General features: G+C 50.7%; 1 protein-coding gene across 2 annotated transcripts in view; it reads right to left on the reverse strand.

Moving 5' to 3' along the window:
• Positions 1-17,076, reverse strand: part of RYR1 (ryanodine receptor 1) — a 127,422-nt gene that overhangs the window by 69,157 nt on the left and 41,189 nt on the right. For both annotated transcript variants that reach the window (XM_081516526.1, XM_081516527.1), the window contains exons 34-47: positions 15,193-15,805; positions 13,101-13,373; positions 12,559-12,759; positions 11,894-12,005; positions 8,053-8,196; positions 5,246-5,519; positions 4,115-4,229; positions 3,897-4,029; positions 3,204-3,298; positions 1,537-1,672; positions 1,104-1,290; positions 903-1,011; positions 407-527; positions 144-313 (exon numbers count right to left, since the gene is read on the reverse strand). In XM_081516526.1, the coding sequence (XP_081372652.1) occupies positions 144-313; positions 407-527; positions 903-1,011; positions 1,104-1,290; positions 1,537-1,672; positions 3,204-3,298; positions 3,897-4,029; positions 4,115-4,229; positions 5,246-5,519; positions 8,053-8,196; positions 11,894-12,005; positions 12,559-12,759; positions 13,101-13,373; positions 15,193-15,805 (2,683 nt within the window). The remainder of the gene's footprint in view (positions 1-143; positions 314-406; positions 528-902; positions 1,012-1,103; positions 1,291-1,536; positions 1,673-3,203; positions 3,299-3,896; positions 4,030-4,114; positions 4,230-5,245; positions 5,520-8,052; positions 8,197-11,893; positions 12,006-12,558; positions 12,760-13,100; positions 13,374-15,192; positions 15,806-17,076) is intronic.

Here is a 17,076-nt window from a genome sequence, read left to right on the forward strand (position 1 = left end):
TGGACTAAGAAAATTTCAAACATATACAAGAGTCCAGGAGTCCATTAATGAACCCTCATTACCCAGATTAGACTGTTCTGCAGGCGTTCCCATGACCCATCTCAACTGTGGAGGCCGGCCAGGAGGGTGGCCAGGCTACTCACCGTGTCCAGCGAGGCAGCCGCCCGCATGTCGGGCAGGAACCCCACGTCCAGCACATGCAACAGGAAGTCCTGGTTCTCGATGCCGTATACACGGTCCAGGAAGAGCACCATCGATGCCTTGTGGTCAGGCACAAAGGATGCTGACATCTTTGGTTGCACCAGGGCCCCATCTGTGGGCAAGGAGACAGGGATTAGGGCTGCCCTTGGGGCCCCTCTGCTTCCTCCCCAGCGTCAGTCCCTTGCCGAATCCCGCCCTTCCGCACCTTTGCCCAGAGTGGGGATCTGCAGTGGGAGGCTGATGATGCCCACGAGGTCGTCCAGGGGCACAAGGGAGCGCAGGATGGCGCGGATCCGCAGGGCCTCACCCTTGCCGGCTTGAATTAGCTGGAGAAGGGAGGTGGGTATGTCATCGGGCACCCCATGCCCCATTTGGTCATCCCATCCCTTACTGACCCACTGGCACATAAAGCAGGACCCTGTCTCCTGTAGTGAATGCTAGAATTTCCAGCCCTGATCCCTCTGCCTGTGCTGTTCGCCTACAGCCCTGACAACCCCGGCTTTCATTGCCTGGTCTCCCCCACTGGACTGGGAGGTCAATGAGAGTGGGGCCACAGGCTCTCTTGGTTATTGGTGTGTCCCCTGCGTTGCCTGGCCCAGGACCACCCACACAGCAAGAGCTAAATCAATGTCGCTGAATGTCTGAATGAAGAGGTTCAAGGTTGGCCATGCCCCGCCCCCCAGCCGGGCTTCAGGTCTCACATGCATCTCTGGCGCACAACGTCCCAGCAGGTCAATCAAGGCAGCATAGAATGACATGATAGCATGTCCCAGGTGCACCCGGTTTTCTTCGGGGGGCTCCTCCCCGAAGCTGCAGGGGAAGGTGGTGATGTGAGGAGGGGGCCGCATCAAGGGGCTTGAGGAGGGTGGTTTGGTCTGTCGAGGAGAGGTCGGGAGACTCACTGCTCGCGCCGCCGGTCCCTACGGACGCCTGGGCCGTCCCGCGCGGGGTCCTCAGAGATGCGGATGGCCTCTTCGATGGTGGCCAGCAGCCCTGAGCCGCCCTCGCCCCGCAAGGCAGGCCCAAAGCACTCGGGCTTGCGGATCAGCAACCGTACCACCACATTGGCGTTCTCCTCCACGCTCTCACCTGGTGGCTCACGGAGTTAGGAGGCCTCTTGAGTCACCGTCCAGGGTTCCTCCCTGGGCAGCCCTCAACCTGGCACCTCAGGGGTGAACTCCAGGCCTCCACTGACCTCCGGACCCTGCCCTGTGCCCACTAGGAGGCACCCCTGCCCAGGCCAGGCCTGTGGCCTAGAATATGGACCACACCCGAGGGAGGTTTGACCCGTGACCCCCCAGCCTCCCGCCCTGTTACCTCCACCTCCCGCCTCACCATTGACGAAGACAGCAAAGCGCAGGAAGTCCAGGTAGCGCTCGCCACCACAGGGGTTCCAGCCAATGTCTGGGTACCCTTTGGCCAGGAGCATGGGGCAGCTTTGGAGGCCACAGCCAGCCAGGTAGGACACCACCTAGGGGTAGAGGGAGGCTCAGCCAGGGGCTCGACCCACACCACCTTCCTCCCCAAAGCTCAAGTCCCTGTCTGTCCCGGGACCTCTGCAATCTGACTGTCTCTGGATCCCTCAGCCAATAACCCTCATCCTCCACAGTCATCTCCCCCCTGGACCATCGCAGCCACCTTCTCCCTGGGCTCACTGTTCCCTTCAACCCCAAGTCTGTCCCCTACACAGTCAGAGGGACCCTGCAAATACCGTGATGCCATCTCTCTTAGGGCTATGCTCAAAGACCCTCCATATAGCCTGCCTTTGTCACCTCCCTGCCCTCACCTCCTAGCACTCACCTTGTCTCCCTCTGCTACAACCACACTGGTCTCTTTGCTGTTTCTCAAACTTGTTGAGTTCACTCCTGCCCCAGGGCCCTTGCACTGGCTGTTTCCCAGCTTGGAATGCTCTCCTTCCCCCTCCATGTCCATATGGCCCCTGTCTCCTTCAGAACTTTACCTGACTAACACTTTCTCAGCGAGGCTTTCTGTGACCACTCTGGTCTAAATTTGGGCACACCCTTCCAACACTTGATATTTCTCCCTTGTTTTTTCCTCCTTAACACTTGTCACTAGCTAATACACCATGCATGCATGCATGCTCAGTCACTTCAATTGTGTCAGACTCTTTGCGACCCCACAGACTGTAGCCCACCAGGCTTCTCTGTCTATGGGATAATCCTGGCAAGATTACTAGAAGTGGGTTGCCATTTCCTCCTCCAGGGGATCTTCCCAACCCAGGGATTGAACCCACATCTCCTGCAGCTCCTGCTTGGCAACCAGATTCTTTACCACTGAGCCACCTGGGAAGCCCTAATACACCATATATTTTACTTATTCATCGTGTTTATTATCCATCCTCCCAATTAGAATGTCAGCGTCACAAAGACAAGGATTTTTGACCATCTCCATCACTGTCATACCCCTACTGCCTTGGACAGGTCCTGACACATAGTAGGTGCTCAATAAACATTTGTTAAATAAATAATACTATAATAGGTAACTGTCAGAGAGTATGTACTGTTTTGTAAATGCTTTCATGGGTTAACTCAGAACAACTACATGAAGTTGTTTCTATTATATTCATTCTACAGGTAAGGAGATGGAAACCTGGAGAATTTAAGTCACTTGTCCAAAGCCACATAGCAAAGGGGAGCAGTGTGGAGAGTTGAACCTAAGTTGCTGAACTCCATAGCCCCTGCTCTTCACTGCTACACACAGAAGCAGGGAGCACAGACGGCCAAGAAACATGCCAAAGCCACATGGCTGGGGAGGTGGGGCGTGGATTTGCACTCAGCCCTGGGGTCACAAAGAATCAGACACGACTGAGAGACTAAGGACACACACACCCCATGACTGAATGACTAGGTCCTGTTCCTTCCCTGAGATTATTCCCCTTCTGATTCAGGTCTGGACCCGACACAACAGCACCCCTAGAGTGTGTCCCAAATCAGCAGGTGCCCCAAGAGGTCAGGTACGGGCCAGGCCTCTTCCCTCCATACCTTCTCCAGATCTTGCTCCTGCAACGCCAAGGCCAGCTCGTTGTTGTCGATGACAGAGGCAGCTGCCACGTCCAGGGGAGTGGAGCCCTGCATGCCTGTAGGGGTGAGAGGCGGTGAGAATGCTCATCAGAGGTGCCTGGCTGACTGTCTTACTTTTGTTTATCTCACCTCCTCCAGGAATACCTCCTTGACTACCTGTTTCCAAGCCTGGGTCAGGTGCCTCCTCTGACCCGTGCTTCTCCATCCCAGGCCTGACAAGTCCAAGCTGTCTCGGTCTGGGATAGGTTTGTCTTCCCCACTCCACTGTGAGCCCCATGAGGGCCAGGTCCAGGGCTGTCTGGGTGTCCCCAGCACTACTCATTACAGGGCCGGATTTGGGGTGAGTTGAGCTCCCCAGGTGGTGCTAGTGGTAAAGAACCTGCCTGCCAATGCAGGAGACGTAAGAGACGTGGGTTTGATCCCTGGGTTAGGAAGATCCCCTGGAGGAGGGCATAGCAACCCACTCCAGTATTATTGCCTGGAGAATCCCAAGGACAGAGGGGCCTGACGGGCTACAGCCCATGGGGTCACAAAGAGTCAGATACGACTAAAGTGACTTAGCATGTACACATGCACATTTGTTGAACGACTGAGCCAGTGGAGAGTGGGGCCCGGCCTGGATGGACTGCCAGGAGTGGGCTCAGGGCTTCTCACCCAAGCCGATGCCACTGTTCTCCAGCAAGTAGCTCAGGTGGTCGAACATGGAGCGCTGGTTCTGCCGGCTGATGCGGCAGAAGTAGCAGAGGAAGCGGCAGCAGCTCGTCACCATCTTGGGGAAGCGGATCTCCTGGGTGGGCAAAGTGGGCCAGTGGTCAGTGCCTGCCCCCCATGGCCCCCTCCCCTGAGCTCCCTGGCCCACGCAGCCCCCTTACCTTGGATTCACCGCCCCCAAGGACGTTCACCATGACCTCCATGACTGTCTCGTGCATGCCCAGTGCCCTCATCAGGTTCGGGTGTTGGTAGAAGACTTTGTTGTTCATGATGTTCCTGTGGACAGGCCGAGTGCATGGGGTCAAGTCCATGGAGAGCCCCTAGACCCTTGGGGGAACCATCACCACCACTGTGGTAAGAGTTCACATTTACTGAACTCCTAGTTTGTGCCTGGCACCACCCCCTTTACTGATCTGAACTCATCCAAGCCTCATGTCCACTCTGGAAGGCAGGAACTATAATTATCCCCATTTCACAGACAAGAAAACACAGGCAAAGATCCAAGGTGGGCTCCCCTGGGGCAGACATCTTTAGCATGTTGCATGTTGTATTGCCAAGTGCCTAGAAAGGGCCTGGCGTATAGTAGGTGCTCAACAGATGTTTGCTGGGTGAATGAATGAGGCACACTTGACACTGAGTGAGTGCTCAAACCTATTATTATTGCTTTGGGCTTCCCAGGTGGCTCAGTGGTAAAGAATCCTCCTGCCAAGCAGGAGATGTGGATTTGATCCCTGGGTTGGGAAGATCCCGTGGAGAAGGAAATGGCAACCCACTCTAGGATTCTTGCCTGGGACAAGAGGCAAGAGACTACAGTCCATGGGGTTGCAAAAAAGTCAGATACAGTCCATGGGGTTGCAAAAGAGTCAGATGGATACAACTTAGCGACTAAACAACACACCAGCTCAGTGAAGCCACACCACGACTCCGAGAGGTAGGTGTGGCTCTTTCTCAGTTTAGAGATGAAGAAATGGAAGCTCAAAGGGTGCAAATCTTGTGCCAAGGGTTACAGACAAGTAGGAGCTGCTCCCCAGGACTGAATGGAGAGGTAAGGGGAGACAGTCTAACAGCTGGGAGGAGCACACCACCCCGAGGATGGGGCAGAAGTGAGGAGGGGCACGATACTGCATTCACAGGACGTGAGGCGGGGACAAGCTGGAGCCCAGAGGGCTCCTGTCCCTTCCCCGGAAGACGAAGACGAGCTGAGTCAGGGGAGGGCAGGGCCTCAGCAGGGGAGGGGAGGGGCTTCAGCGGGGGAGGGGAGGGGCCTCAGCAGGGGAGGGGAGGGGGCTCACCCGATGCTCTGGATCATGAGGTGCTCTTCCTGGGGGCCCATCTGCACGATGAGCAGTGAGCGGATCTGGCCGAGGCACTCCAGCAGGCTCATGGTGTCCTCCACGGAGGAGGGGGAGATGGTGTAGGCCCGGGGCAGGGCGCGCAGCAGCTCCCCGAGCCCATCGTACTGCCGGTGCAGGAGGCTGAACATGGCGCGGACGAGCTCCGGGCTCTGCACGAAGTCTTCTTGGGCCCAACGCACCACCGTGTGGGACACCAGCTCTTGCAGCGACTCTGGGAAGGGGACACAGGGTCTGAACGGTCTTCCCAGAACAGGGCTATGAGCCAGAACAATGCAAGAGGGGCCCTTTTTGCCAAAGGGCTTCTCAGTTGCGACCTGTTAAACCCCACCCTGCCGGGACTGGGCAGATGCTGGCAGACTCTGTTCTATGCCCCTAAGAGTCTCTTTGTCATCTTCACCCTATACCCAGACCACAAGAGCCCCCTTTTCAAGAGGGAAAAGAATGTGCACCACCAGATAAAAAGTACTAGAGCGCTATTAGGAGCATCTTTGAAAGCACAAATGTTAATTTCATTAGTTCTATAAAGCGACGTGAAGTGAAAGTCGCTCAGCCGTGTCCCACTCTTTGCGACCCCATGGACTATACAGTCCATGGAATTTTCCAGGCCAGAATATTGGAGTGGGTAGCCTTTCCCTCCTCCAGGGGATCTTCCCAGCCCAGGGATTGAACCTGGGTCTCCCGCACTGCGGGCGTATTCTTTACCAGCTGAGCTATCAGGGAAGCCCTTGTTCTGTAAAAATGCAGCCAATTTTGGGACTACCCTAGTGGTCCAATGGTTAAGATTCTGCGCTTCCAATGCAAGAAGTATGGGTTTGATCCCTGGGCAGAGAACTAAAATCCCATGTGCCACAAGACGTATCCAAAAAAAAAAAAACCAGCCAACTTTTCATCATGGGAGACAACAGACACAAAGAGAAACTGTGAGGACATTGGTGGCATTTGAAAATACTGTCAAGAATGAACTGTTTTCTTTCCCTGGTGATTTCCCCAGGACTCTCCTCCCCTACATCCAGCATCCATTTCTCTCTCTCTTTCTTTCTCTTCCAGCACTTTTTCTTCCCAGGATTTCTGGGAAAGAAGATAGATGTTTCCCGTGTCTCAGGGTTCGGAGAAACCTTCTTGCACTGGTACTGAATGATGACCTGTGACATGCCCTACGCTCCATCTATCTGCTCTATCTGAATATGAAGTCTGGACACATCACATCAGACTTCATATTCAGTACCTCTCCTGCTCACTTGGCTCCAGCCATGCTGGGCCTAAATGCACCAAGGATGTTCCTGCCTCAGGGCCTTTGCACTGCCTGTTCTTTCTGTACGAATCATCTTCTTCCAAATATTTGCATCCTCTCCCCCCATTCTAACCTTTCGATCTTTGTCCCTCTTTCTCCTCTACTCAACTTCATTTTTCTTATTAGCATCTATGGTCATTTGACATTATGGTATATCTCTCTCTCTCTCTTTTGTAATATTCTAAACTCCTTCAGGGTAGAGAGTTTGACTCTTCGTTGTTGTTTGTCACTAAGTCGTGTCTGACTTTTTGTGACCCCATGGACTATAGCATGCCAGGTTCCTCTGTCCTCCACTATCTTCCAGGGAGTGTGCTGTGTTTAGTTGCTCAGTCGTCTCCACCTCTCTGTGACCCCGTGGACTATAGTCCATCAGACTCTGCTCAGATTCATGCCCATTCAGTCAGTGATGCTATCTAACCACCTCATCCTCTGCCGCCCTTTTTTCCTCCTGCTCTCAGTCTTTTCCAACATCAGAGTCTTTTCCAATGAGTCGGCTCTTCATATCAGGTGGCCAAAGTATTGGCGCTTCAGCTTCAGCAACAGTCCTTCCAATGAATATTCAGGGTTGATTTCCTTCAGGATTAACTGGTTTGATATTTTTATAGTCCAAGAGACTCTCAAGAGTCTTCTCCAGCACCACAATTCAAAAGCATCAATTCTTTGGTGCTCAGCCTTCTTTGTGAACCAACTCTGTGAATCAACCATACATGACTACTGGAAAAATCATAGCTTTGACTATACAGACTTTTGTTGGCAAAGTGATGTTTCTGCTTTTTCATACACCGTCTAGGTTTAGCTAGCTTTCCTTCCAAGGAGCAAGCGTCTTTTTATTTCATGGCTGCAGTCACCATCCACAGTGATCTGGGGCCCAAGAAAATAAAAGCTATAACTGCTTCCACTTTTTCCCCTTATATTTGCCATGAAGCAATATATTCCCCAGCTCTAACAGTAGTGCCTGGCCCAGAGTTGGTCCAATAATTTATTAAATGTTATAGAATAAACTCTGTAGCAATGTCAGGGACTCTGTCCTTGTTATATGGTGCTAATACATAGTTTGTATAATGACCTATGGCCCAACATTTATCATGACTATTTTCCTATCCCTTAGCACAGTAACTGTTTCACCAAGAAATAAAAGAAAAACAGTGAAAAGCCATGAGGACTTGGAAACCATGGTGGTGCAGGAGTTGCCCCCAGTCCCGGGTTGGAGGTGTGGCTCCCCTCTGGCAGTCATGCTGCACACTATTTCAACACACACACTGTGTAGCACCCCCGTTTGGGCCACACCTCCAGCAGGCCTCCTCTCTCACCCCATTCTCCACTCCTCCTCTCTCATTAATACCACCTACCCATCCCTTGTGCCACTCCTGGGGCCTGTCTTGTACCTGGAAGCTCCCTACGCACAGGGCTGCCGGGCCCACCCCGTCCCTTCCCTGGTGGCCCCAGTCCTCACGGGGTTTGTGCTCCTCGGCAGGTGATTCCTCCTCTGATTTCTGCTCCTTCTTCACCAGCCGTACCTTCTCCAACAGGCTCATCAGGCGACTGCCCAAGGTGGCTTCTTCCTCTGGTTCCTCCTCCTCCCCGCCCAGTTGAATTCCTGGAGGTGGTCAAGAAGGGAAGGCATGTCATTCATCTGTTTGCTTATTATTCTGTTGAATCATTTACTTCTTTATTCATTCACGTATTCACGCATTCATTTCTCGTTCATGTGTGTGTGTTCATGGGGTTTTTCATTTATTTCTTTATATGTTCATCTATTTGTTCACTCATTCATTCTTTGAATTGTTTGTCTTTTAAATCAACTATTGCAAGTATCTTCAAAGACCTAAAAGAAACCATGTCTAAAGTATTAAAGAGAAGTATGACGACAGTGACTCATCAAATAGAGACTACTGATAAAGAGGTAGGACTTCCCTGGTGGTCCAGTGGTTAAGAATTCACCTCCCAATGCAAGTGTCTTGGGTTCGATCCCTAGTCCGGGAAGATCCCACATGTTTCAAGGCAACAAAGCCCAAGGGCCACAACTACTGAGCCACACTCTGGAGCCCACGAGCCGCAACTGCTGAGCCCACGAGCCCTAGAGCCTGTGAAATAAGAGAAGCCACCACAGTGAGAAGCCTCCACATTGCAACTAGAGAGTAGCCCCTACTCGTTGCAATGAAGACCCAACACAGCCAAAAAAAAATAATGATAATAAAAAGAACTAGATACAAAAATAACCATATAGAAGCTGGAGTGACAAAGTACAATAACTGAAATTGAAAAATTAGAGAGGCACAACAGCATATTTGAGACAGAAGGAGAAAGAATCAATGAACTTGATTCATAGAACAACAGAGGTTATCCAGCCTTAATAAAAGAATGAAGAAAAATTAACAGAGCCACAGAGACCCACAGTATACCATCAAGTATAACAAAATATGCATAATGGCAGTCCTAGAAGAAGCAATGAGAACGGGGCCGAAAACTATTTAGAAAAATAATGGCCCCAAAGTCCCAAATTTGATGAAAAATATTAATCTACACATTTAAGAAACTCAGCAAACTCAAGTGGGATAAATTCAATGAGTTCCACACCTACATACATCATACTCAAACTGTTTAAAGGCAAAAGCAAAGAGAAATATTGAAAGCCAGCCAGAGAAAAATGAGTCATCACATACAAAAACAATCTCAGTAAGATGATCAGCTGACCTCTTATGAGAATCAATAGAGATCACTCAACCATCCCTCAAGCCATCTTTCTTTTTATTCATCCAACCAGTCAGCCATCTCTTTACTCACTTCTTTATCCAGCTATTCTCTCCATCAATTCACACACTTTTCCATTCACTTATATGCCAGCAAATTTGGAAAACTCAGCAGTGACCATAGGACTGGAAAAGGTCAGTTTTCATTCCAATCCCAAACAATGGCAATGCCAAAGAATGCTCAAACTACTGCACAATTGCACTCATCTCACACGCTAATAAAGTAATGCTCAAAATTCTCCAAGCCAGGCTTCAACAGTACCTGAACCGTGAACTTCCAGATATTCAAGCTGGATTTAGAAAAGGCAGAGGAACCAAAGATCAACTTGCCAACATCCATTGGATCATCAAAAAAGCAAGAGAGTTCCAGAAAAACATGTACTTCTGCTTTATTGACTATGCCAAAGCCTTTGACTGCATGGATCACAACAAAATTCTTAGAGATGGGAATACCAGACCACCTGACCTGCCTCTAGAGAAATCTGTATGCAGGTCAAGAAGCAACAGTTAGAACTGGACATGGAACAACAGACTGGTTCCAAATAGGGAAAGGAGTACGTCAAGGCTGTATAGTGTCACCCTGCTTATTTAACTTATATGCAGAGTATATCATGAGAAACGCTGGGCTGGATGAAGCCCAAACTGGAAGCAAGATTGCCAGGAGAAATATAAATAACCTCGGATATGCAGATGATACCACCCTTATGGCAGAAAGTGAAGAAGAACTAAAGAGCCTCTTGATGAAAGTGAAAGAGGAGAGTGAAAAAGTTGGCTTAAGAGCTCAGCATTCAGAAAACTAAGATCATGGCATCTGGTCCCATCACTTCATGGCAAATAGCTGGGGAAACAATGGAAACAGTGACAGACTTTATCTTTTTGGGCTCCAAAATCACTGAAGATGGTGACTGCAGCCATTAAATTAAAAGATGCTTGCTCCTTGGAAGAAAAGTTATGACCAACCTAGACAGTATATTGAAAAGCAGAGAGATTACTTTGCCAACAAAGGTCCGTCTAATCAAAGCAATGGTTTTTCCAGTAGTCATGTATGGATGTGAGAGTTGGACCATAAAGAAAGCTGAGCACCAAAAAACTGATGCTTTTGAACTGTGGTGTTGGAGAAGACTCTTGAGAGGCCCTTGGATGGCAAGGAGATCCAACCAGTCCATCCTAAAGGAAATCAGTCCTGAATATTCACTAGAAGGACTGATGCTGAAGCTGAAACTCCAATACTTTGGCCACCTGATGGGAAGAACTGACTCATTTGAAAAGATCCTGATACTGGGAAAGACTGAAGGCAAGAGGAGAAGGGAACGACAGAGGATGAGATGGTTGGATGGCATCACCGACTCAATGGACATGAGTTTGAGTAAACTCTGGGAGCTGATGATGGATAGGGAGGCCTGACGTGCTGTAGTCCATGGGGTCGCAAAGGGTTGGACATGACTGAGAGACTGATCTGAACTGATAGCCATTTATCCGTGTGTGTGTGTGTGTGTGTGTGTGTGTGTGCTCAGTCATGTCTGAATCTTTGCAACCCCATGAACTATAGCCCACCGGGCTTCTCTGTCCATGGAATTTCCCAGGCAAGAATACTGGAATGGGTTGCCATTTCCTCCTCCAGGGAATCTTCCCAACCCAAGGATTAGATCTGGTCTCCTGCACTGACAGGAGAAGGCAATGGCAACCCACTCCAGTACTCTAGCCTGGGAAACCCCATGGACGGAGGAGCCTGGTAGGCTGCAGCCCCATGGGGTCGCGAAGAGTCGGACACGACTGAGAGACTTCACTTTCACTTTTCACTTTCATGCACTGGAGAAGGAAATGGCAACCCACTCCCGTGTTCTTGCCTGGAGAATCCCAGGGACGGAGGAGCCTGGTGGGCTGCCGTCTATGGGGTCGCACAGAGTTGGACACGACTGACGCAACTTAGCAGCAGCAGCAGCACTGACAGGTGCATTTTTTACCACTAGCGCCACCTGGTGGCTGGGGCTCCCCAGGTAGCTCAGCGGTAAAGAATCCACCTGCAGTGCAGGAGACTCTGGTTTGCTTCCTGGGTCAGGAAGATTCCCTGAAGAAGGGATAGGGGGTAACTCCAGTATTCTTGGGCTTTCCTGCTGGTTCAGTCGGTAAAGAATCCGCCTACAATGCAGGAGACCTGGGTTCGGTACCTGGGTTAGTAAGATCCCCTGGAGGAGGGCATGGCAACCCAACCCAGTATTCTTGCCTGGAGAATCCCCAAGGACAGAGGAGCCTGGCAGGCTGCAGTCCATGGGGTCGCAAAAAGTCAGACACAACTGAGTGACTAAGCACAGCACAACGCCGTCTGGGAAGCCCATATGTACATCCACCCAAATACCCATATAAACATATCCTTCCACACATCATCCACCTGTTCACTAATATGTTCATTCATTCAGTCATTCATTTTACCAACAGTTACTTCACAAGAACTGTAGATATTTAAGATCAGAAAATCTTAGGAAAATTTCAAGACAGGTCTCAAAAGAAAGTTTGGGAAGTGGATTCTCTGATCTCTTCTCTTACCACAGTGTGTCAGCAGGTCTTGATGAAATTCGAGCAAATCCTGTCGGACCTCTTCAGGGAGAGGACATTCTTCCTCATCCTCAGGAGTTTTGAAGAGCAATAGCATGTTGATCTAGGGAAGGTCAAAGATTAGAGTGAGGAACCCCAGAGCAGGAACTCTGAGGTTGAGCATCAAATATCCACCTGTGAGTTCCTGCCTAAGCTCATGAATCACTGAAGACTATCTGGGTGACTAAAGGTTCGAAAGGAGTCAGGGTCAGTCTGGAGTGACTCAGAAGTCTGGTTCAGAGAGAGGTAAGAGAGTAACAGAGCTTTCCTTGTGGCTCAGACAGTAAAGAATCTGTCTGCAATGACGGAGACCTCAGTTCGATCCCTGAGTTGGGAAGATCCCCTGGAGAAGGGCACAGCAACCCACTCCAGTATTCTTGCCTAGAGAATTTCATGGACAGAGGAGCCTGGTGTGCTACAGTCCATGGGATTGCAGAGTCGGACACAACTGAGCGACTCACACAGACACACACAAGAGAGTAACAGATAAGTGTATCAATAGGGCCAGAGGTAAAAGTCAGATTTAGAGGTTGAGTATCATCTGTGATTAGGGCAAGGGGAGAGGCTGAGGTTGGGGTGTAGACAGTAAGGTCAGCTGGGGTCAGGGGTCAGAGGACCTGCTCCTGGGGTGGGGAGCGGAACTCGCGAGTGCGTCGGGCTGTCTCAGCTGCAGTCATGTTGAAGGCTTTCATGAGGATGCCATAGCGGTCCCTCTGGTTGGCCTGGAGCTTGTCCACATAGCGCTCTGCAAAGGCTGCCAGAGATTCCACACGGTGCTGTAGCTCTTGGTCACAGAAATACTCCAGCAGGTTACACATCTGTGGGATGATAGCCATGTGGTAGGCGGGACAGTGGTGAGACCATGAGGACTTTCTTGAAGCTCTTCTTGCCTTTTCTCCCCACTCCATGGCCGTGTTCGGGTCGAGCCACCGTCTCCTGCCTAGATCCTCAAGGCGGCCATCTCCATGGTCTCATCCCTCTAATTCACCTCCCACAAGGAAACCAGAGAGCTCATTCAAAGCCAGCAGCACTCCCCTGCTTTATGCCCCTCCGCAGCACCCCACTACCTTGGATCAAAGTCCAGACTCCAGCCCCACCAGAACCTGCATCTCCCAGCCCAGAGGGATGGAGGCTGGAAAAACAGGAAGAACCAGCTCACCTGTAACTTCACAGACTCGGGCAACTTCATCTGGAGCAGCCCCTCCTCTAAGTCCTCTTTTTCCCCCTCTGCTGTCTCCTCCTCCTCTTTTTCCTCATCTTCCTTCTCCCGTGCCTCTTCCTCCTCGTCCTCCTCCTTCTCCTCCTCGTCCTCCTCTTCCTCCTCCTCTTCTTCCTCCTCCTCCTCCTCTTCCTCTTCTTCCTCAGTGAATACTTCAGGCTCAATCATCTTCAAGATCTGTTTCACATCCTCATCGCCAAAGATGCCCATCACCTAGGGGACAAAGGCTGGCTCTGTCACTGCGGCCTGCAAGGCTTCCATAAAGTCCCAGCCTCACTCCCCAGACCAGATTCTCCAGCACAAGCCAGATTCATCGCTGCATTGACTGGATACAATTCCTCCTACAAACAGGAATGGCATCCCCCTGTCCCACCACCCACCTTCCTTAAGATCCCCCCAGATCCATACCCTGTGTGCCATCTACATGGCCCAGACCACGTAGCCAAACACGAGCATCTCTCCCTTTACAAGTGAATGTCTTTTCTCCCAAACCTGAGCATTTGTGACTCTGGGACAGGACACATCCTACATCTGATAGAGGCCCTCAAAGCTCCCAGTATATGCCAGCTCTCAGTTAACATAATGGAGATACTAAGAGATGGAAGGAGAGAGGGGTAAATGAAAGGGAAAATAGTGGGGAAAGAGAGAGATGAATGAATGGGGGAGAACTGGGTGACTGGGTGGATGAATAGATGGAATAGCAGAGGAGTGAAGGAGAGATCTATGGATGGGTGGATAACGGATTGAAAGGTGAAGGTAAAGGGGGAAGAAGAGATGGTGGGTAGATGGATGACAGGATAAATGATGTTTAGAGAGGTGGGTGGATACATGGTTTGATAGACATATAAGCAAGTACCTGAGTGGATAGGTAAATAGATAAATGCATAAATAACCACATACTGGGGTGGGATGGATAGATAGATGGGTGGATAGATTTTTGTATGAGAACTGGATGGATGTTTATATGTAAGAATCATTAGATGGGTAATGAATGAAAGAGTACCTGAAATAAAGAATGGATAGAAGGATGGAGAATGAGTGAATGAGTGGGTGAATGAACAGGTGTAGATAGTTGGATGGATTTGTGGGTACTTAATACACATGCATACAGAGATGCATGGCTTGATGGACAGGTAGGAGGAAGATGGAAGAATGGATGAATCCATGGATGGGTGGATGAATGGATGCACAGTGGAAGGAGGATGATGGTTGGATGTATGAAGGGAAAATAGATTAATAAATAAATGGATAGGTGGATAGATGAATAGATGAAATAGTGGATGAAATGATGTATGAATGAATTGAAGGATGAATGGACAACTAGATTGAAAGTTGGATAGATAGAGGCAGGAATGGATGGAGAGATGGATGGATAGATAATTGGGTGGAGACTGGAAGGATAAATGGATGATGAACTTTTGGATGGGCAGATGGGGGTATGTTTGAATGGACAGATGGATGGATGGAAAGGTGGGTGGAGGACGGATGAATGATGGTTGGTTACATGATTGAACAAAAAGAAGGAAGATGAATAGATGACAGATGAATGGATGGACGGAAAAGTGAATGCTGCTACTGCTGCTAAGTCACGTCAGTCGAGTCCGACTCTGTGCGACCCCATAGACGGCAGCCCACCAGGCTCCCCCATCCCTGGGATTCTCCAGGCAAGAATACTGGAGTGGGTTGCCATTTCCTCCTCCAGTGCATGAAAGTGAAAAGTGAAAGTGAAGTCGCTCAGTCGTGTCCGACTCTTTGCGACCCCATGGTCTGCAGCCTACCAGGCTCCACCGTCCATGGGGTTTCCCAGGCAAGAGTACTGGAGTGGGGTGCCATTGCCTTCTCCGAAAAGTGAATGAGTAGATGATAAAACGATAACTTGGAAGGTGAAGGGTGTATGGATGGAGAGATGAATGGATGGTTGGATACATAAATGGGAGGGGGAATGTAGGCAGGTATGGGTGGATGAATGGATGTATGGATGATTTGGTAGCGGAGGAGACCGGGGCAGAGGGAAGCAGGAGGAAGTCCTTACCAGCAGGGTGGACACCAGCTTGAGCACTGGCACAAACTGGAACTCCACGGAGCCCCCGACTGGGTCACGGGCGTGCTGCCCACCATCTCGCACCGCCTCCCCCAGCATTCTGAGTGCTTTGTCCCGAAGAGCTTCCAGAGGGATGCTGGGGCTGAGGCGGGCCGGGGCTTCTGCCGCCCTAGTAGCTGGCAGGGCAGCCACGAAACACGGGGCTGAGAAATGGTGTGGAGGCCGCAGCGAGGTGGTGACGCCGACACCAGGAAGCCCGTGGCGGCGGGGACCATTATCCGCCCTCTTTCCGGGTGGGAAGAGAGTGATGGCGCGGGTCTCAGGTGTGAGGGGCACGATGTACTCAGAGAGCATGGAGCGGCGGCTGCGGCAGGCACTTTCGAGGTGGATGCTGATGAGGAGGTCGTAGAAGCCTGCACGCAGAGGGCCGGGCAGGTGCGCGTCCTCCAGAGCGTGCAGCAGCTGCGCCTGGTCCACATGGCTGCACAGAGCATGCGCCACGCGGTTGTTGCCCAGGGCACACACAGCGCGGTAGAGGCGGAGGGTGTGCGAATGGAACCGCTGCAGGTCCAAGCGCTCTGACAGCTCCAGGATGTCCATGCATCTGTGGTGAAGATGGGCCACATTCAGAGACAGAGCAAGCAGAGGTGGGAGGCAGAGACACAGACCCGAGAGGCAAAGAGGTGCTCAGGCGAGCGTTGGTGGCCCTAGCAGGGAATCCCAGTGTTCTGCTGGGTTCAAGATTCTGTGAGGTCTGTGGAGCTGAGTCTAGGAGACTTTTTAATGGTTCTAGACGTCCATCACTGGTCTGGGGGCTCCCTGGGATACATTTGGGGTTTACAGGATGGTCTGGTACCCTGGGGATCTAAGAGTCCAGGGAAAAGATCTGGTGACTATGAGATGTACGTGGGATTCCAGGTTGGGTCTAAATCCCACTCTGGCAGGTCTGAGTACCCTGGTTATATCTGAACACCACCAGAATATAAAGTTCATCAGGACAGGACATTCCTGCCTGTTTTGTTTGTTTATTGTTTGTTTGCTATATTCCCAGCACCTAAAAAGGACTAAGCACAAAGGAAATCAACCCTGAATACTCTTGGAAGGACTGATGCTGAAGCTGAAGCTCCAATACTTTGGCCGCATGATACAAAGAGCCAACTCATTGGAAAAGACCCTGATGGTGGGAAAGATTGAAGCCAGGAGCAGAAGGAGATGACAGAGGATGAGATGGTTGGATAGCATCACCGACTCAATGGACATACGTTTGAGCAAACTCTAGGAGATGGTGAAGGACAGAGGAGCCTGGTGTGCTGCAGTCCATGGGGTCGCAAAGAATTGGACACGACTGCGTGACTGCACAACAACAAATGTGCTCAGTAAATATTTGCTGTAGGAACAAATGAATAAATGGGTGCATCTGGGGCCTCTGGGGATGGGTCCGAATCCTCCTGGGCAGGTCTGAGCATTACTAGAATGTCCGTTTACAAGAGCTTGGTGTCTCCAGCCTGGAATGTTGTTGTCACACAGGAGGAGCTCAGAGCTATTTGTTGAATGAGTGAATAAAGGAAAGATGAAGCATGTTGGAAGCCTCCTGGGGTCAATATGGGATCCTGGCCACATTTAGAGTTAGTAAAAGCTTTGCTGTCATCCATGAGAATACTCTCTAGCTGGGTGTGTCTGGGTCCCCTGGAGTGAGTTAAGAGATTTCCGTGGGACACATCTAAAGTGTCCCTGTGTAGAGTCTCCCGAGAGACCTTAGGGTGCATCCAAGCCTCTCTGAATAATGTTCAAGACCCTTTGAGGTATACTTGAGGCCCCTGGGGTGTTGTGTGGGCTTCTTGATGTGGATCTGGCTCCCTGAGATGGGTCTGGTGT

This window comes from Giraffa tippelskirchi, chromosome 7, assembly GCF_054371585.1.
Source record: "Giraffa tippelskirchi isolate mGirTip1 chromosome 7, T2T-mGirTip1v1.2.pri, whole genome shotgun sequence".
Classification (NCBI taxonomy): Eukaryota; Metazoa; Chordata; class Mammalia; order Artiodactyla; family Giraffidae; genus Giraffa; species Giraffa tippelskirchi.